The 22753-nt window shown below is 40.9% G+C and overlaps 1 protein-coding gene across 1 annotated transcript in view; it reads left to right on the top strand.

Annotated features, from left to right (window-relative positions):
- Window positions 1–1846: 1846 nt before the first annotated feature.
- The window catches only part of xkr7b (XK, Kell blood group complex subunit-related family, member 7b), a gene marked incomplete at its 3' end in the record, with an annotated part of 59044 nt that continues 38137 nt past the window's right edge, over window positions 1847–22753 (top strand). Inside the window, exon 1 of the mRNA XM_084069353.1 lies at window positions 1847–2472. Within this exon, the coding sequence (XP_083925479.1) occupies window positions 1862–2472 (611 nt within the window). The 5' untranslated portion in view covers window positions 1847–1861. The remainder of the gene's footprint in view (window positions 2473–22753) is intronic.

The raw sequence follows: 22753 nt of genomic DNA on the forward strand, positions 1-22753 counted from the left end.
AATTCAGGTCCCAATATGCGCAGTGCTGTGTCCCTCGCTGTTTTAACAGATCTGAGACTAAAATAACGACTAAAGTGTCATTCTACCGCTTTCCTGGCAACAACAAAGAGAAGAGAAAATCGTTATTTTATATATAAATGTATATATATAAATAAATATAAAAAATAAATATAATGTATAATGTTAATTATAATAATAAATACATATAAATATATGTATTAGCCTACTTTTTACTGTCTATGATGTTAGCATCAAGACCCTTATTAACCCTCAATGGTTCAAAGGAGGTTATTGTAAAAAGAGTTACGGGTTCTGACATGTTTGTTTACAATGAAGAGTGGACGGCGCTGGTCCCTTTTGGACCCGGACGTGACGTCAGACTACAAAATTACGTCAGACTTAAAAATCGAATAGCCTACCAGGACGCCGCAATAACCTACCTGACCTGGTGGAGACCTTCTAGATGAACTATAGCCTACTTTATTCATGACACATTGTTTCCAAACCCATGAATGTTACACACTGAATGCTTTAATCCATGCTCAGTGAAATACATCTACATCACTGGTAGTCCTGTTTTTTGAGCGGTGTAGCCGCTCCTATAAGTGGGGTTGGGACACCTCATTAGTACACCCTTCGCTGTACTGTGATTGGCTCATAATAGCACACCCCTCTACATTAGTACACCCCTAGCTGACTCTATTGGCTGACTCTATTCAGCACTGTGATTGGCTAGCGAGACACATGATGAAATTAATAACCAATAAAAAGGACTATGCACTTAAAAAAAAACTTTTTTTTTTTGAAGTGAGCTTCCATCACTGTGATGACCACACCACACCGCTCACTTCACACTGGGTGTGGGTTTCATTCCATTCACCTCCCTGTCTCAAAGCATCTAAGTAAAAGTAGGGACTTGTTTCATAATGCAACCACATGGCTAAAAAAAACAGTGGAGCTGCAGGACCAGCTTTGGAAGCCACTGATCTGCATCTGCACTGCCTGACAAAGTTTCCCATTAGGCCCAATCACTGTGTTCCATGGAGGCCCTTTCGACAAGTGGCCCAACAAAAAAATGTTTTGTTATTTTGTAACTTGTTTTGGGTCATTTTTGTGGTGCCGGTGTGTGGTGTATCTGCATGCAAAATAAACCTGATTCTCAAAATGAACAGAAGGCTACGACATAGCGTATAGGTTAGGCTATTCAGCAAGAGGAAGCATTTTAAACGAGTTCAGCGAAATCCACAGTAGTGTAATCGATGTTGACGCGGTTAGTTTCATGCGTGCACATAGAAGCACAGAGACAGAAGAATTGTAATGGAACAAAAGCCTTTAAAATACAGGCACCGCTGTGTTGTCTCAGGCTTCAAACACACTGTCCTTCGAAATCCCAGGTAGACAATGGCTCAGCTTCAAACCGCGATTCATAAGGATGGCTCGAATTAATTGGCAGATGATGAGGCTAGTTATGATGTAATGTCTCTCTCTCCCTCTCTCTCTCTCTCCCCCCCTCTCTCGCTCCGTTCCTATCACGCTCCATACGCTCCTACACACACACACACACACACACACACACACACACACACACACACACACACACACACACACACACCGGAGCCCCCTCCTCTCTCTCTCTCTCTCTCTCTCTCTCTCTCTCTCTCTCTCTCTCTCTCTCTCTCTCTCTCTCTCTCTCTCTCTCTCTCTCTCTCTCTCTCTCTCTCTCTCTCTCTCTCTCTCTCTCTCTCTCTCTCTCTCTCTCTCTCTCTCTCACACACACACACACACACACACACAACCCCTCTCTCCCCTTTCCCCACCTCTTTCTCTTTCTCCCTTTTTTCCTCTCCCTACACTAACCAACATGGCCGCTAAATCGGACGGAGCCGCGGTGTCTGTGGATGATGACAACCCGCCCAGCAGAAGGAGCCTCTCCAGAAGGAGCCTCTCCGGGGCAGGGAACCCCAGCTCCGCCGCCCAGCCCCGCCGCTGCTGCAGCACCGCGGGGAGACCCTACACCCTGCTGGACTGCTGCTGGGTGCTCTGCGCGCTGCTCGTCTTCTTCTCCGACGGCGCCACCGACCTGTGGCTGGCCGCCGACTACTACCTAAGAGGAGACTATTGGTGGTTCGGCTTGACGCTCGTCTTCGTCGCCGTGCCCTCCGCGGTCGTGCAGGTGTTGAGTTTCAGGTGGTTCGTCTACGACTACTCGGATTTCAGCCGCGGAGACGGAGGCTGCGGAACGGGCGCGGCGGCGGCAGGCGACTGCAGCTTCAGCACCAAGGACAGCGAACAGCGGCGCGGCGGCGGTGGATCGGCGGCGGCGGGGAGCGTTACCCCGGTCTGTGCGTCTTCAGCCCGGCCTGCGGTGCCGGGGACGGTCGGTACACTCGGTAGCCCCCGGAGGTGCTGTATCGTGTGCATGTGGGTGTTTCAGACCGCGCTGCACATCCTGCAGTTGGGCCAAGTCTGGAGGTAGGACCGCTCTAGTCTAGCATGTTGTGGAGGATGAGGGGTGTGCATGAGTGTTTCTTTCATTCTGTGTTCAAGTGTTTGTGGGCTTGTGCGTGTTGTAATAGTGCCCCTTCTATTTTTATTGCTACCTCTGCTTCCAAGATGTGTGCGTGCGTGCGTGTATGTACGCTTGTGCCTGCGTGTACAGTGTATCTGTGCATGTGTGCCCCAAAATGATTGCCGTAATTTCACTTCTGTGGTAGAGATTTTAAGATAAGGGAATGCATTGGGCTAAAGCAGCAGGATCAGGCAGCATGAAGGGCTACACACCACTCTACTCTATAGATCACTAATTGCAACTATTTAGCAATCAAGACTGACCCCACATGTTAACTCCTTACACGCCAGAATTTGAATAGTTGCTCAGAGAGACTATACTGTATGCCAGGCTAGAAGAGTCAAGCCACCCATATCAGTCTCATCCCAGTCTAGTGAAAGGCTTTGAGTTCAAAATGTTGTATGCAATGTCTGTCTGTCTGTCTGCCGGGCAGGGGGGGGCTGATCAAATCATTCAACATCTCAGTGCATTCATCATGGAGGGTCCCCCAGTCTATGATTACTCATAATCATTAATTGTCAACATAGAATTGTGTCAATCAATATGCTTTATTAACAGAACACCCATAACAATGTAGGTGAGAATAACCTCTGTTCCTGGACAACCAGAGTGCTGCTGCTAGTTTTCTTTTCTACCAGCTCATTAATTACATTCACCTGGTGTCACTGATTAGTGCCTGATTACACAGAATGAAAAGCATCAGTACACCGTGTCCCCACAGCTGCTGCATTAAAAAATAAATAATTAGTATTTTATGTTTAGTGTTGTGCATTTTGTGAGAATAGCAGTCACTTCTTTAAGATGGCATAGATATAATGAGGAGAATCAATTGTAGAACATTGATTCTCTTAGAAAGATATTCACCAGGGTCTGTAGTTCATTAGATATCGATTCCAGTTTGAACAGACTCAATTTGAATTCCTAAAAAGCCACATTCACCCATATACTCTAAGCACGGTAAAGCAAAATCCCTCCAAAATTAGATTTTCCTCCAGCAGTATCCCTCTGCCAGGATTGAGGCTACAATGTTATGTATTTGTTCATTAATTAATTCATTCATTAATTCATTCATTTATCACTTGACCAGTATTTAACCACTTAAACCCCAGCATCCGTATTGTGGGGAAAGCTTTCGCTTAAAATAGCAGATCGACAAGCTCACAATGCGCAACATGTCAGCGAAAGCTTTCCCCACAGTAACAGAAAACAGAAAATACACTAGTATATAGCCCTGAGGGACTCCGCTCAACCATATGGGGTTTAAGTGGTTAACACTACATGGAAAAAGCAGTTTTCAGTTGGCATCCCTCTGTGGCCAAATTTACACTCACACTAAATCACAAAAACTCTCAAGCTTAGAGAACTCAGTATAAGGCAGGCCACGTTCTTCTTGCACATTCTTGCACATGGACTTCTTTAACCACTTAAACCCCAGCATCGGTGTTGTGGGGAAAGTTTTCGCTGAAAATAGCCGATCGATTTGCTATTTTCAGTGAAAGCTTTCCACACAATAACAGAAAACAGAAAATACACTAGTATTGAGCCCTGAAGGACTGGTTACCCATATGGGGTTTAAGTGGTTAAAATCATTGTTTTCTTTCTTTTGTTTCTTCATTCCAATTAATAGACACATGGACACACGCTCTTTCCCTATAAATGAATTAAATGAATGGAGAGCCTGACAGGGTAGAGAGAGGGAGATGACATTATGGTAGGTTTGTCGTCAGCGTCATTACAGAGCGCTTATTAAGAAAATGCTGTGCGCTCTGCTCGTAAGAAGCGCTCTGGACATGTTATCCACAGTGATGTAAAGTAACTAAGTACATGTACTCAAGTACTGTAAGTACAGTACTTTTGAGGTATTATTATTTTACTGGAGTATTTCAAATTTTCAGTATTTTTACTTCTATACTCCACTACATCTCAAAGGCAAATATTGTACTTTTACTACACTATAATTATTTGAAAACGTTAGTTACTAGTTATTTTTAGATTTTGATTATTATGATTATTACCACTTCAGACCTATATATATACTTTGGCAATTTGAAAATAGCCGATCTACAAGCTCAAAACACGTCCCAAAGCGATGCGTTGTGAGCTTGTAGATCTGGTATTTTCAATGGATCTTTATACATTTTATCAAAACTTGTGAAATGGGACCTGCAATTTTCTGGGGGTTTGTTCCAGATATGTGCTGTATAAAAACTAAATGCTGCTTCCCCACGTTTTGGTACAGGAAGCAGACCTTTCCCAGATGACATGAGAGATCTGGATGGTTCATGGTATTGCACATGATCAGAAATGCTTTTGGCCCTAAATCATTCAAAGCTTTATAGACCAACAGTAGTATTTTGAAATCAATTCTTTGATTGTGTGTGACTCTCAACCTAATACAGGTTGATAGTCGGATGTGAACCCATGGTGTCACAGGTAGTCTGTTTGGTTTCATTTGTACACTTGTTGGAGTAAAATCAACACTGGGATTTTACCATGTAGGATATGGGCCTCTAGCTACATTGTAAATTTGGTTAGGGTAGTGGTGTTAAATGTCAATAAACCACATGACCCCAGTCATCTGTGGTAATCAAACCAATAGAGTACACACCGCGGTTATCTTTGTGTGTGCATGTGAGAGAGTAGATGTAGGTAGGTGTGTGTGTGTGTGTGTGTGTGTGTGTGTGTGTGTGTGTGTGTGTGTGTGTGTGTGTGTGTGTGTGTGTGTGTGTGTGTGTGTGTGTGTGTGTGTGTGCGTGTGTGTGTGTGTGCGTGCGTGCGTGCGTGCGTGCGTGCGTGCGTGCGTGCGTGCGTGCGTGCGTGCAAAACAAGACTGTAGCAGAGTAGCACTGCCTGAAGCCCAGAAGCCTAATAACTCCCTTGGCCAATGATCTTTATTTTACACACACGCACACGCACACGCACACACACACACACACACACACACACACACACACCAGAGGCATCCATGCAAGGCACTGACCTGCTCCTTGTGAACAGTTAGGATTTCAGTGCCTTGCTCAAGGACATAATGCTAGGAAGAGCTGGGAATCAAACGATAGACAGATGGTTCCCAGAGCGACCGCTTGATCTCCTGAGCCAATGTTGATGTTTAGTTTGGTGCAAACTATGTGAGTGTATTTAATTTTTTTACATTATAATGGGGAGACAGGGCCCGATTCACTAAGCCGATCGTAAATAACGTGTAAGTAAAGTGACTAAAGGACGGTGTATTTTCTCTATGCACAAACTGACGTGCGATTCACGAACGTGTGTGTAAATCCCTGTGTGTATCGCAAGTGTCCCTCATTTTTGTCTGACAGTCAGAGGCGTGTTCACATGGAGAATCATTTGCATTGCTCCACGCCCCATTTAAGACCATAAAAGGCAAACGGATGTCACCACTCCTCAAAATGGACAAATCTACAAGCATACAACGCGGTGGGACGCACCCACTTAACAACTTCTAGATCAGCGCAAGCGAATGTTAATAAAGTAAATAGCTAACTCTCACGTGTAATGAAAATAAGAAGTTAGTTTACAAAGTTTACAAAGTTGAACAAAGTTGAACTTGAACCATCAAAGGCTAATAAAACTTGAAATGGATATTATATAAGCTCTTTCTACTGAACAATCGCTCACTCACCTTAGCCGAGGTAAAAAGATGATTCTGGAATCCGCCAATATCCGATATTTCTTTATCAGAGCTTTATTGATTACTGAGGGGAATCTGTCTTTGGACGAACCCTCCACTGTCCGACTCCTACATCGGAATTGGAAATGGAGTAATGGACACAGCTAGATTTCATCCATACTGTATCCTCATCAAGGTAAGACTGCGTTCATGTGATTTGGGCAATATTATAAATTAATAGCGCAACATTGGAGACATTGGTTGGCATAAAAGTCCAATAGGCGAAACTGTGGCCACACTTGCAAAAACGGCAAACACGCCTAATAATTCAGCTCTAAATGCATCGACTGAAAAGAAAAATAAATTGGTTGAATTAGCAATTTTGCATCGTGTCTATAATTTGCATACAATCCTTTCTTTCTTTCTTTTTTATATGTGTTGACACATTTTGGGTACATACATACATATTTTATTTGAGGTTTGGCACTATTGTAATTGATTTTGCATGAAGAATAAGGCATTCTAATGACATACGCAAGCTTTGGTCCATGTAAGTCTGCCTCCGAGCAGATGTGAGTTTGAGCGGACCTGCATCAAAATTCACGGACAAAAAAAGATAAATCAATCAGACACCGCGTCAATATCGATACGTACAAAACATGGGCAAAAACAGCTTAGTGAATCTGGCCCCTATGTTTCAGTGTTAATGTGTCAAAACATGAATAATTAGAAATGGGGAACAATTGATTGTGTTTCTGTCTTTTGGGTTCTCTGAGCGCCTGGTGCAGTTTTTTGCGACCCACAGAATAAGATAATACTGGGAAATGCTATGAAAGGTGGATTATAAGACAATGTATTCTCACTCCCAAGACGGCAAACAGGTGACTTCTGGGGACGGATTTGTGGTGGTACCCTCGACAGCACATCGAATACATATATGTATTTGGCTCCCCCATCTCGAAATATTTTGTTCCAGGGACCGCCCCCAGAAGCAAAGATTTGAGTTACAAATGTTCGCATTAAAAAAAAAATATATATATTCAAAGAATTGCACACATTTTCAAGATTTTTTGAAAAATAGCAGATCTACTTGTATATCTGCTATTTCTTTGAATAGCCAAAGAAATCTAAAAATGTCACAGATGCGTTCCCGGTCTTAATAGGTTAAAACAACTTGAACAGAATGTTCAAAATATGCAGTCTCTGTGACACACAATCTCTTATCATATAACATCAAGTCCAACATATCAATCGAGAGCCAAGCATGTTGCAGTTTTTCATGTGATTTTCAACATGTGATTAAATGTGAGATTTCCAGTGAATAGGCACTGTTAGTCATGGCAGACACAATCGTATTCCCTTCTGCAAGGCATCTCCAATTTTCTCTTAAGTGAGAGGGATGGATGTTCTACGTTGTGCTGACTCCATTGCCACAGAACTCCCCCGAGTCTACAGCCTACAGTAGGTATAGCTGACACTCACAGTACTCTTATACTCGTATAAACACAGTAAACATAGCAGCAGAGGGAATAAGCACCTGCAGATAATTGTAATTACAAGGTGCCTATCAGTATTGAAGTGCAAAAGACGTACTGACAAACCCAAACAAAACACTGAGACAAGAAACCGGTGACAAGAAACTGAAGGACAAGTACCTATAAGCACAGTATGTTGTTCGTGGACTACAGCTCGGCAACACCATTGACTGCTTTCTTTTCTGAAAATAATGGGAGCTTGCACAAGAACACATTTCACCCACTTCTTTACACCTGTAAAACTGTGATGTGACAATTAAGTTGAGAATTCTGATTCCGAGATTGTGTCCAGAGATGGTGTAGTGAGTGAGAACCTTATCTCTAGAATGTACCCTTTCCTGGAATCCCATCAGAGCATTCTCTTCTGCAACTCATGTGTCTCTCTGTCTGATCCTTTGTCTGTTTATCAGAATCAGAATCAAACTTTATTGTCACATCAAATTACAAGTAATATGGGTGAAATTCTTAATTGTTCAGGACCATTAATGCAGTTAAAAGATAGAGAATAGAAATACAGTAAAGTGCATTTAAGAAAAAGTGGCTAATGTGCATAATAATGTAAGCGGCATGAATGTATCTGTAAAGGAGAGTCCTATTAAAACGTAGATCAGATCGGTCTGTGCATTACAAAACACAGTTCAGTTCAGTGCGCAGTGGCCACAGGCTTAGCTCTTATTCAGCAGTCTAATTGCTGCTGGGTGAAAACTGTTCAAGAGTCAGGTGGTGCTGCTCCCGATGTTCCTTGAACAGGCCATGGCTGGGGTGGTAAATGTCCCTGATGATGCTTCCGGCCTTAGCCACACATTGTCTCTTTTGTATATCCTGGAGAGGGGGAAGCTCACCACCCACGATGCGCTGCGCCGTTCGCATCACTCTCTGTAGTGCTTTGCGCTCAACTGTGGTCAGTGGTGTAAAGTAACTAAGTACATTTACTGTACATTTACAAGTACATTAAGTACTGTACTTAAAGGAGAAAAACTGCAATACAGAGGCAAATATTGTACTTTTACTCCACTACAATTATTTGAAAACTTTAGTTACTAGTTACTTTGCAGATATAAAGTATTACATTATAAAACATACATTAACCACTTTAGCCCTATTTTATACCTAGGCTATTTGAAAATAGCCGATCTACAAGCTCACGCGTTGTGAGCTTGTAGATCTGCTATTTTCAAACGTTTTAGTACTTTTACTTTTGGTACTTTTAAGTACATTTGATGCCGGAGGCAGTAGAGCCGTTGTTGGGCCTTTTTCACCACCTACAGTATGTGGTATGTGTGGATCACTTGAGGACCCTCGAAATGTCTATTCCGAGGAACTTGAAGTCATCGACCTGTTCCAGGTTTATTGTCAGGTTATTCTACAAAATACATATACCCCAAGGTTTTCCCTTCTTCTTTTGTGAGTGACTGCAGTGGCTGATTGAGTAGCTTTTTGTGACTGATTGCACGTCCAGAGTGTTCATTTAACTGTGAAAGTGTAAACGTTTTTACAGTTTATTTGACCCATTGACAATGAATGGGATATTGAGCACAGTATAATATATCCAGGAATATGCACACATTTTCATAACTTTTGACACTACAAGGGAATGAAACCCATTTGTTTTGAAAGGCATCTGGAAAAATCAGTGTGAAAATTACCTTCTCTGTTGTACATGAACACTCTAGGAAGGTACACTGTAATATTGGTATTTTACGCTGATTGTTCTTTAGCGCCCATAAGTCACTGTGGACAGGGCTGTCACAAAGCCACGAAGTGGCAATAACTAATGGAAGTGACATGGGGGCCCACAGTCAGGAGTCAAGGTTTTTCCATGAACCAAACCCTCTATAAGGGGCTTAGTATACATTTGTTCCATGAAACCTCTAATGCATACATGGGCAACTGGCGGCCTGGGGGCCACATGCGGCCCCCACCTTCACTTAATGCGGCCCGCAGGTTAATGTCGGAACACTGATATATTATTGATTTCAGCTGTTATAATTCCAAACATGACCCGCTTTAATTACTTAAGTCTATATTAGTATCTTAATGACTAGTATTAAAATTCTATTGTCTTTTTTTGGTCCAATGTATTTGTATTTAAGTTCATAAAGTTAACATAAGTATAACTAAATGCATTTGAAATTAAATTAAAATGTAACTTTTCAGGATAGCAAAAAAAAAATCTGGATTCCAATTCAAAAATAGCAAAAATAGCAGACTGCTATTAATCATATTTGACCTGGGGACCCCCCACCCTGACAAGTACTTGGAATTGTAGGAATTACATTTAGTTTGACTCGCTTCCACTGATAAATATTGTGAAATATAGATAGCAGATCTAAAAGCTCACAACGCCTCGCAATGTGAGGCGTTGAGCTTGTAGATCAGCTATTTATTTTGCCTCTTTCTTATATTATTTGACAATTTGGCCAATGCTTCACGACGCCTGTAGATCGGCTATTTTCACAACACAGAAAACGCAAATCCCTCGTGGCTTTCTAATGGATGAGAGGAGAGCGTTTGAGTCTTCTATAGTGGTGGAAAGTAACTAAGTACATTTACTCAAGTACTGTACTTAAGTACAATTTTCTATACTTTTACTTCTACTCCTCCATTACATCTCAGAGACAAATATTGTATTCTTTTACTCCACTACAATTATTTGAAAACTTGTTACTTTTTGTAGATTTTGCTCGATGCGACGCGTTGTGAGCTTGTAGATCTGCTGTTTACAAAAGATTTGTATACACTTTATATATTTTAGACATATTAATAACTTAGTGAAACAGGATATGCATAGTGATACTTTTGGTACGTAAAGTACATTTTGATGCCAATACTTTTGTACTTTTACTGAAGTAAATTTTGAATTCCGGACTTTTACTTGTAACGGAGTATTTCTACATTGCGGTATTGATACTTTTACTTAAGTAAAACATGTGAGCACTTTTTCCACCACTGGCACGTTCAACCCTCCTGATGTCCACCAGTGGCCGTGTGTCAAGTGTCCTTGAGCTACACTCCCTTCAGATTACCTACAGTACATAAACCCTCATTGTACAGGATCTCTGGAGAGTGTGAGTTAAATACTGAAATAGGACCTGTGACTTCTTCTTCAGTCTTTATTTAACCAGTGAAAGTCAACAGAGCACAGATGCTTGTATGGGGATTGTGCTTCACATTGCTCATGCACTTACACATGCGCTATGTGTCCGTTTTCCGGCAAAGTAGGCGTCTGTGAAAATCTAAGCAGAGCCGTTAAGCCGGAGTTACACTTTAATTGTAAGCGTGTCTCGCTCCGAAAATCTACAAGCTCACAACACAGGACTGCACTTATTAATGATCATATTGCAAAGATTTGAATTTATCGTTACATTTTTAGATTTACACTTACACTGTACATGAGTTGGCTCTATACTTGGACCGCTTTTTTCAGTCTGCACCAAATCTCTGCACCAGATCTACAAGCTTAACTTAAATTAACTGTGTGTGTGTGTGTGTGTGTGTGTGTGTGTGTGTGTGTGTGTGTGTGTGTGTGTGTGTGTGTGTGTGTGTGTGTGTGTGTGTGTGTGTGTGTGTGTGTGTGTGTGTGTGTGTGTGTGTGTGTGTGTGTGTGGCTGTCCATTCAGTCTAATAATCAGCTAAAGTAGCTCACTGGCAGACTTAAGGTCCCAATACGCTGAATCACCCAGTCTGATGTGTGTGTGGGTGTGTGTGGGTGTATGTAGGGGTCAGAGCAGGGACTCAGAACTCAGAAACACTTCATTGCCAGTATGTAGGACATGCAGGAATCCGTTCTGGTTAAGGTGCCACATGTAACATACAGTACCCTAGGACAATAACACAAGACAAACTAGAAAAAGTGCTCCTCTGAGCACAGGTCTCCGCCAGGTCAGGTAGGTTATTGTGGGCCAGCAATGTTTGGAATTCGCCAATCAGGATGGAATATGAAAAATCTGATGGATCCGTCTTCATCACTTGATTTTAGAGATAACTCAGAGAGTGTACAACACCCTTCATTTGGTTACATTTGTACACTCTCAGAGTTAATTGTAGAGCCTGCCAGAAAGTCAACTAATGGCTGATGTAGCGGCCAGTGATATATCGGTCGGGCTGTTGTTAAATCATCAATGAGGATTTTGCTGTGCGGTTATTAAGGAGCTGGAAAGCAACAGGAAAGAATGTGCAGAGGTGGCATGCAGACCCGGCGCCCATGGATCTGTTGACAAATCATCTCTATAAAACACCTTCCTCTTCCTTTCTTGCCCACTCATGGCCTGTATGTGTCTGTCTGTCTGTCTGTCTGTCTGTCTGTCTGTCTGTCTGTCTGTCTGTCTGTCTGTCTCTGTCTGTCTGTCCATCTACCGTATGTCTGTAAGTCTGTCTGTGCTGAATAATTCAATATAGTCCTTAAGGGAGCCGCCAATCACTGTGTGCGTGTGTGTGTGGGCATATGTGCGTGAGTGCGTGCGTGCGCCAGGAGATCTACTATTTCCTGTTCTGTCATCTGATCTGTCACTTTCTCTCTCTCCATTCATCCTCTCTCTGTATCTCTCTTCCCGTCTCTCTCTCTCTCTCTCTCTCTCTCTCTCTCTCTCTCTCTCTCTCTCTCTCTCTCTCTCTCTCTCTCTCTTGTTCTCTCTTTATCATACTCTCTCTTTAGATACATAATATTTTCTGTTTGTGTCCGTGCATATCTGTGTACAGTATAATTGTTTGTAAGTATTGTTGTGTTTACGTATTGATATGTACATGAGTGTACATACATACATAGGATGGTACATTTACCTGTATCATGTACACACACACACACACACACACACACACACACACACACACACACACACACACACACACACACACACACACACACACACACACACACAGATACAACATACATGTGTGTACTTTATGCTGGCTGAATACGCCTGAAGATCAATTGATGTTATATCAGAACAATCCATGCAGAAGAAGGCAGGCGTATTATTCATTATGTAGTAATGGTTGTAAAACTGTCAGTCATCTTCAGGGAATTTATGCCAATGTAATACAATATATAATCATGCAGAAATTCGTCATTGACTGAGGTTATCCAACCGAGGGCCGGATGCAGCTGGGCCTGTGGTTGGTTACAGAGGGCAAAAATAATTTGCTTATCACATACCCGTAGCCTTATTTAGTCACATACAATGACAAGATAGCATTTGATCAATGCAGCCACCATGGCAGCCATGATTGATACTCTGATTTCCGTCTGCAGCGAGATCAGTCAGAATTAAAGCGACACAGCCAGTGCGGATGGGCAATGCTAGCAGCTGTCAGTCATCAGAACAAACATTTCTTTGCTAACTGCCCTCCGTCCCTTGCTGACTGTAACTATAATGGTCCGTTTTCCCATTCACACCTTGAACATTGCGGTGTACCACAAGGCAGATGCCTCGGTCCACTTCTCAAAGTCCAACAGTACCCTACTGCTGGACTACTGTATACCGCTGGACTTTAGGCAGCACAGATAGAAGATATGGACCTACTAAATATTAATCGGTGGGTCTGTAGCAACTTGTCCTGAATACCAGGAATATGAAAATGATGCTTGGATCTAGGAAAAGTGTGCTTTCACAGATCCATCTCCTTTTCTTTCTTTTTTTTCTGACGGGGGACACTTTGAACAGGTGTCTGTTATTAAACATTTAGGTATTCATTTAGATCATGGTTTTTCATGGACTCTATGTATCTGGTGCATCTACTGAATAGCTATCTATGTATTAATTAGATAGACATTCTGTCAATACGAGAACAACTACAGCACAAATGATGTGCTGCCAAAGCCTAAATTAGAACATTATTACCAGGCTTGTCAAAGTTGGATTATACTAACTAGCACCACTACATTAATGGCTATGGATAGTTTAAAAAAATATATAACTTAATTTAAAGTGATAAAACAGAAATATGAAGTTAATGATGATAGTTTTACTGCAGACCTTCTAAGAGTATCAAAAGTGGCTCATGTGAGGAGCGACATATCAAGTTTTTTTTTATTTTTATGCCTCTAAACCAGGGGTGCACAAACCTCCTCAGCAATGACCCAGAAATATCAATCCTTGGTTGTTGCAACCCAACCTCATGTAATATTTATTCAGTGTGCTCTTTGCACACTCTAATGTTTGACTATAATCTTTAAATATATATATATATACATATATTTGTGTTTATATGCAGTACCTGTTGTTGTCGGTAATTTAATATATCTCTCTGGCTATGATTATTTAATTTATCGCCTGGGATTAAAAAAGTCAACTAAAAGTTAACTTTATGTGAATATGTGTCTGTCTGTCTGTCTGTCTGTCTGTCTGTCTGTCTGTCTGTCTGTCTACTAGCCTCGCGTAGCCAGACAATATCACACGACACACTGCGTGGATATTAGTCTGGTCCCTATCAACGATAGATTTTTTTCCAAGGAGCGGTTACAAAAAGATCCAAACGGACTCTATTGGTTAGACCTAAACCAATCAGAGCAGTGCTTCCTTGTACGAACAAATCAGAACAGTGCTTCCTTGTACGTCATAAGGTGATAAGCCCGCCCACATTTGGATACTGGGCCCTGATTGGTCCCGCACAACCTCTGCGGGAGAGAAATACATTCTCTATGGAGGGGGGCCAGACCTAATCTGCCGAGGGCTAAAGTGCATGCAATTTTGCAAAGGCAGATTCGTCTGGAACCAGGCTATCTGTCTACTGTATCTATATTAATTGACAATTATTTTACTGCGGTGACAACAGCCATGTGTCACAACAACATGTTCACAAAATGTTTATTTAAAACTAAACATTATAAAAGATTAGTATTTCCAGTCAGTGGCTAAAGTGAGTGTGTGGAGTATAATATGCAAAGCAAACCAAAAAGGGCTCTGAATATAACTTTGCTGTCATTGTATATCCAAAACTGTTTTAAAGCTCTGTGAATGTATTTTTTTTTTTTTTTTTTTTCATAAAAATGTTATCTATACAGGCCTATCCTTTAACACTGAGGTTTTACTGTGTAGCTCTACCTTTGATGTACTGTATGCCCACGCACCCGATCTACTATGAATCACCCCATTCAATGGAAAGGAATTGCTCCAAATGTTCCCATTCTATGGGGTGGAATTGTACAATCTCTGCAACCCCGCTCACCCAGGTTACCGAAATTACTCCTAAAACCCCATTTAATGGAAAGTCTTCTCCATTGGCTGTTCTCTCGGACACCCCGCCCACCTCTTTCAGACTCGGGTTACAAAAATTACTGCAGAAGTCCCATTTAATGGTATTGAGAGGTTGCCATGGCAACATGGGCTAATATTGCGGTGGTTTTAAATGCATTTTGATTATATAACATTCATATTGTCACATTTATAATTTTTTTTTTATTTTCCCGTCCTTCAGTGAATTTATATGATTTTTTTTTTATAATGTATTTATTTATTCATTCTTTAATTTATTTTTTGCTGACCGAAATTGCGTTGCCATTGTGTTTAATTATTAATTATTTAATGATATTGATAATGTAATTTGGGCCATCGTGTTTATTCATTATTAAATGATAAAAATCAGTTTATTTGTTAAGTTTGGTAAGGGAGGGGTGTGGTGGATTGCTCCATTTACAACGCTAACATAAACGATCAGATTTCAAATATGAAGTGCTTAACTAAAGGCCACGGATGTTACAATTGTGTACGTTCCAGCTTGAGTACCCATATCTTCCGTATTGTTCAATAAAAAGCCTTTTAATCCGATCGACGGCCATTTTCTCCGTCTTTTCATCAGCTTTCAACTATGCGATCCTATCGGTTGGGAGGTGTATTGCACATTATAACTCTATGCGAAAATGGCCGACGATCGGATTAAAATGCTTTTTATCCAACAATACGGAAGATATGGGTACTCATGCTGAAACGTCGGCATGTATAACATCCTGGGCATTTAGGTAAGCACTTCATATTTGAAATCTGTACGTTTGTGTAGACGTTACAGTTGTAAATTGAGCAATTCATCACACCAGGTTGAAGAATGTCCATGACCGTCATCTTTCAGGCCTACCGCTGATAACCATTAGCACATTGTCTCAAAGTGGGGTCCGGGGACCCCCAGGGGTACTTGAGGGGGTTCCAGGGGGTCCCCAGCTAAATGATGGACAGGGACCAAATGGACCCTTATGGGTCTGTAACTCTGAGAGTGTACAAATGTAACCAAATGCACCCTAACAGGTCCATTTGGTTCCATTTGTACACTCTCAGAGTTAAATGAACATTGATTTTACAATATGAAAGTGGGTCCCAGAGACCTACATGCCATTAAATGGGGGTCCGTAGCCTAATGCATGTCAAACTGGGGGTCCTTGAAATTAAAATGGTTGAAATCACTGCTAGAGAGCCGTAAAAATCTTCTCTTATGGGGGTCCCTGGCTTATCATTTCAAATGGGGGTCCGCGGTCTAATAAGTGTCTATTTGGGGGTCCTTGGCACGAAAAAGTTTGAGAACCATTGCATTAGCACATGAAGTCAATTCATTGTTTAATTTCAAATAAGTTTAATTTCACTTATACCACTTCATTCTGTTGATGTTTCTATTTTACTGCTACAGCAATTCATCACAAGGCTTTTTCTTTACTATTTAGCATAAATATAGTCCTGGTTATTTCTCCCTAACGCCCTAAAAAGTCCAAACGGGACTATGTGGTTTGCGCATGTGCAAAGGAACGTTCAACATGGTGTGGTGGGTGTGGTGGGGATTGCTCCATTTACAACGCTAACGTCCAGGTCATAAACGATCAGATTTCAAATATGAAGTGCTTAACTAAAGGCCATGGATGTTAAAATGGTGTACGTTCCAGCTTGAGTACCCATATCTTCAGTATTGTTCAATAAAAAGCCTTTTAATCCGATCGACGGCCATTTTCTCCGTCTTTTCATCAGCTTTCAACTATGCGATCCTATCGGTTGGGAGGTGTATTGCACATTATAACTCTATACGAAAATGGCAGCCAATCGGATTAAAATGCTTTTTATTGAACAACACGGAATATACGGGTATTTTTTGAGGGATTGTACATAATTGTAACGTCCGTGGCCATGGGGTAAGCACTTTATAGTTGAAATCTAGACGTTTATGTAGATGTACGGGCCGTAAATGGAAAAAGTGCAAACATCAGGTTGAAGTGTCATGATATGAAACCTATCTATCTATCTATCTACATTGGACTGACACAACGTGAGCTAAGAGACGTGGTTTAAATGCAACATAACACACATCACCACCCAAACAAACCTGGAAATATTCTGTGCATTTTCATATTTTGTTGATCATTTTTCGATAAGTGTTTGTTGAGAACGAGAGATTTGTTTAACTTTTCCAACCCCGTGACGTCACGTCAGATTACTTCCGCATTCCGCGTGTTCGTACTCATGTCTCTGTCAGTGTCAATAAAGATCTGACAAAACAAATGTTTTATGATCTATCTAAACGTTCAAATGTTTTAAAAAGGTGCTGACCCTATGGCCACGGATGTTACAATTATGTGCGGGCCCTTAAAAGTACCCGTGTCTTCCGTATTGTTTAATAAAAAGCATTTTAATCTGATTGGTGGCCATTTTATCAGAGAGTTGTAATGTTGCGTGAGTGCAGTACACCTTTCAACCCATAGGGTCAGGTGAAAACATATGGAGAAAATGGCCAGCAATTGGATTAAAAGGCTTTTTATTGAACATTACAAAAGATAGAGGTACTTTTGAGTTAATAATTTTATATTTGGGGGCACGGTGGCGCAGTTGGTAGCGCTGTCGCCTCACAGCAAGAAGGTCCTGGGTTCGATTCCCGCTGGGGACGCTGTGGGCGCTGGGGGCGTGTCTTCTCCTCCGCGTCATCAGCGCCCATGCCCTAGGTGGGGTTGGCGAAAGGGCCTACTCTGTGTGGAGTTTGCATGTTCTCCCCGTGTCTCCCAGGGTAGTTAATACCCTCACAAAAACATGTAGTAATCCTGGTCACTATACTGCCTCCCCCTGGTCAGCCGGGGCGCCTGATGGAGGAGAAGGGAACTGGTTGGAATAACGTGTTCCTTCCACGCGCTATGTCCAACCAGGGAAACTCCCCCCTGTCGGGTGATAAGAAGCGGCCTGCTTGCTCCTCATGCATTGAAGGAGGCATGAGCTTCAGCTTGGGCTCTCCCTAGGCTGGCAGAGGGTAGGTAGTGCCCAGGATTACATAGGCAATTGGCACTGGGTGAAAAAATGTGGGTTACAAAATCGTGGGATAAAAATTATTGGAAAAAAAAAAAAAAAAATAATAATAATAATTTTATATTTAAAGTGTGAAGATTTATGTTGATGTACAGGCTGTAAATGCAGAAGTGCAAACACCAGGTTAAAGTTTCGCCATGACTGCCATAATGTATTATGGTTTCCAAGTGCTATACTGCCACCGGACATAAACATTAAAACATTAAAACAGATCAAATAATTGCTGTTTGTGGTTCTATAGGGCGTTGGTGTAAAGTAACTAAGTACATTTACTCAAGTACTGTACTTAAGTACAATTTTGAGGTATTTTTACTTTACTGGAGTATTTCCCAATTCTCAGTACTTTAAACGAAATGATGCAACGCTGATATCGCTTTTGTAATGCATTTTATAATATTTAAGGCACCCCGTGTGTATTGTATTCCAATAATAATAATAATAATAATAATAAGGGTAATAATAATCATAATAATAATAATGTAATTATAGAGCAGTAACACACTGAAATAATAAGGGTAATAATAATAATAATAATAAGGGTAATAATTGAATGTAGAGCAGTAACACACTGGAATAATAATGTAATGTATAGAGCAGTAACACACTGGAATAATAATAATAATAATAATAATAATAATAAGGGTAATAATAATAATAAGGGTAATAATAACAATAGTTAAGCCGTACACGATAGGGAGTTCCAATAGAAAAATATAAGCCTCGTGTACAATATAGGCTCGAAGTACTTGCGAGCGTACACGCCCCCATAGTTATAATGGGGCGTGTACGCTTGCATATGGGTGTCGTGTACGGCACCTGTGCTGACTACAATTTTCCAATGGAGGGCAGCAGTGAGCCATTTGTTGAGATCTAATAGGCCCATCCACATGTTTTACAGATCTAATTGCTCCATCCACATGTTTTACAGATCTAATTGCTCCATCCACATGTTTTACAGATCTAATTGCTCCATCCACATGTTTTACAGATTTAATTGGCCCATCCACATGTTTTACATATCTAATTATCCCATCCACATGTTCTACAGATCTAATAGGCCCATCCACGTGTTTTACAGATCTAATTGCTCCATCCACATGTTTTACAGATTTAATTGGCCCATCCACATGTTGTACATGTCTAATTAGCCCATCCACATATTTTACATATCTATTTAGCCCATCCACATGTTCTACAGATCTAATAGGCCCATCCACATGTTTTACATATCTAATTAGCCCATCCACATATTTTTCAGATCTAATTTCTCCATCCACATGTTCTACAGATCTAATTTCTCCATCCACATGTTCTACAGATCTAATAGGCCCATCCGCATGTTTTACAGATCTAATTGCTCCATCTACATGTTTTACAGATTTAATTGGCCCATCCATGTTTTACACATCTAATTAGCCCATCCACATGTTTTACATATCCAACTAGCCCATCCACATGTTTTACAGATCTAATAGGCCTATCCACATGTTTTACAGATCTAATTGCTCCATCCACATGTTTTACAGATCTAATAGGCCCATCCACATGTTTTACAGATCTAATTAGCCCATCCACGTGTTTTACAGATCTACTGTGATTAGTTCATGTGTACACAGACATCTATAGGTGCGACTGCAGTAAGCCACTTACTGTAGTTAGTTCATGTGTACACAGTGGTTACTCCCTATGGTCTGAGTATCTACAGGGCTGACAAGTAAAGTCTAATAGAGAGTATTAGAGTCTGCTAAAGCCTAGTACACTCTAGTATAGCCTAGTCCAGCCTGTTCCATGCTAGTATGGCCTATACCACCTTCCCCTAGTCTGTTCTCCCAACAGGCTGGACTATACTAGTTTTGGTGCACTAGGCTGTACTGTACTGTACTGTACTGTACTAGACTCTACTGGTCTCTAATAGGCTGTTTTAAGCTCTAGTAGGCTTTGCTAGGCTTTGCTGGGCTCTATGAGGCTATAAAAGACAGTACTTTACTGTGGCTCATGCAAAACTATGGCTCGTGAACACAAGCTATGGCCCGTGTACACAGTGGTTACTCCCTATGGTCTGAGTATCTACAGGGCTGATGTAACCCAGGTTTCAAAAGGTTTTCAAAAGGTTTGTGTCACTGCTGTCTGTGTGTCACTGACAGAGTGACACACACAGTCACACACACACTCAGTCTCACTCAATCAATCAGTCACACCAGTGCTTGCAATTGTCAATCATTGCAATCACAGCCACACCCTAAAGCAGAGACAGTCTGCAATAGCAGAGTGAGGTGCACACCACTCTGAGGCTACTGCAGACTTCCACCCAAACTAATACTCTCTATTATACTTTACTAGTCCCTTGTCAGCCCTGTAGATACTCAGACCATAGGGAGTAACCACTGTGTACACATAGTGGCCAAATTATTCAAGAAGCCCAATAACCCTAATTTTCAGAACCACATGTTTGTGTGTGAGGAAAGTTATATGGACGCGTCCGGGGTGAAGAGCTGATCAATAATACGTTGTCCGATTGTTTCAGCGCCCCCTAGGGGCCGAGATAATAGTGAAAAACTGTTTGAAAGGAGTACAAACAAAATTGGACACCTGTTTCTGGGTCAGCGCGTCGCCCCGAACGCGCCCATATAACTCTCCTCGCACACGGCCTTACCATACTCCTTAATTGGCTAGGGTCAAATGTCAAGTTATTTCGCGCAATAAAGCGATATATCTCAAAATCGATGCATTTTTAGAATCCACCTTTCGGATATGTTGTACAGCTCGCCAAGGCGCACGCATGGATGTCTTGTTTGTCCCGGTACGACACTCCTAAGTTGACCTCCTACACTTTCAGAAGGCACATAGAGTCTTATATCTTAAGACCATATCAAAGGACAAAGTCAAAAATAGAAGTGTGTCGTAACGGGACAAACAAGACATCCACATGTGCGTCTCAGCCAGCTCTACAACATATCCAAAAAGTGGACCCTAAGTCCTTATCGTATTCGAGATATTGAGCGAGATAGCGAAGCCGTAACCATAGCCAATTAAGGGATAATTAAATCATGATTTGATATTAGGGTTTGATTATTTCAAATTTTAGCATTATTCTACGTGTAGATTTGGAAAAAAAATGTATCGGAGAAATCACAGGCTTGGAACACCCTAAAACCAACCAGGAAGTGGCCTTTTGAGGCACTTCCTGTTGTCCGAGAAAAAAGAAACTTGCATATTTGGAATCAGCGCCATCACATTAGTCTAAAGCCAGAGTCTCGAAGAAAAATACAATTTCTAAAAATGTAACGAGGGTTGACCTTTGCAGTCTTTTCGCTGACCTTTGAGCTTTATCAGTGTCAGAAAAAATCAGGGCCGGTGCCAAAAAATCTGGCTTACTCTCAATATGGATTGAGAGAAGTTTCGGATTTTAAAAAAATATCTGGAGCGATTAGTTACAGATTTTGTGCTCAACAAAATCAGTTTTTTATACAAAAGTCAACGTCCAATCTTTTTGGTGACCGTTTGTATTTCTCAAGGTCCTAGAAAATCGAGACCTATCCCATTCAATTCAGCGTCTTTTTTTGAGTCTGAAAAGGTGTTTTTTAATTGAAAAATAAAATATTTTTTAAAAATGTGAAAAAAGCTAAACTTTGAACTATTTCAAAAATCTATAACTTCTTATTAAACAATTCTAGACTATTGATGTAACCTACCATTCGACTCAATATCATATAAATAAGAGGGTGGAAGGGTCAAAATAAAATAATAATATGTTTGTGAAAAAAGCTTTAAGTTTACTAAACTTTAACGCTTGTTTAAACCACTTTTTAAGGGTCATTCAAAATCGAGACCTAGCCCATTCGATTCAGCGTCCTCTTCTGAGTCTGAAAACGTGTTTTTTAATTTAAAAAAAATATTTTTGAAAATTGTGAGAAAAGCTTAACTTTTTTTTTTCAAAAATCTATAACTTCTTATTGAAGTTATAGATTTTATGATATTGAGTCGAATGGTAGGTTACATCAATAGTCTAGAATTGTTTAATAAGAAGTTATAGATTTTTGAAATAGTTCAAAGTTTAGCTTTTCTCACATTTTTTAAATTTTTTTTATTTTTAAATTAAAAAACAACTTTTCAGACTCAAAAAAAGACGCTGAATTGAATGGGATAGGTCTCGATTTTCTAGGACCTTGGGAAATACAAACGGTCACCAAAAAGATTGGACGTTGACTTTTGTATAAAAAACTGATTTTGTTGAGCACAAAATCTGTAACTAATCGCTCCAGATATTTTTTTTAAATCCGAAACTTCTCTCAATCCATATTGAGAGTAAGCCAGATTTTTTGGCACCGGCCCTGATTTTTTCTGACACTGATAAAGCTCAAAGGTCAGCGAAAAGACTGCAAAGGTCAACCCTTGTTACATTTTTATAGCCTCATTAAGCTAATCATATGGAGACCCACTGGACATAATTTGGGAATCCCCAGTATGGAAACAACTCTCTCAGGAGAGCAGTTCAAAGACTAGCCATGGTTTGTGTAGAACAAGGTGTCTCTGGGGAGGGGATGGGAGGCTGCCAAGTGGGATGAGACATCTGTGACAAGGCTCAAGCCCCATGCAGGGACTGCTGATGTTCTCTGTAAATCTTTGTGAAATGTGCTGTTTATGGCATTCCAGAGATTTCACCTTATGTGTACCTAATGGCCCAGTAAGAGTATGCAGGGACGAGAGGAAAGTTGGATGGACTGAAATGTCACATCCTGTTCAGCTAATACCT

This window comes from Gymnoscopelus microlampas, assembly GCF_963454915.1.
Source record: "Gymnoscopelus microlampas genome assembly, chromosome: 10".
Classification (NCBI taxonomy): domain Eukaryota; kingdom Metazoa; phylum Chordata; class Actinopteri; order Myctophiformes; family Myctophidae; genus Gymnoscopelus; species Gymnoscopelus microlampas.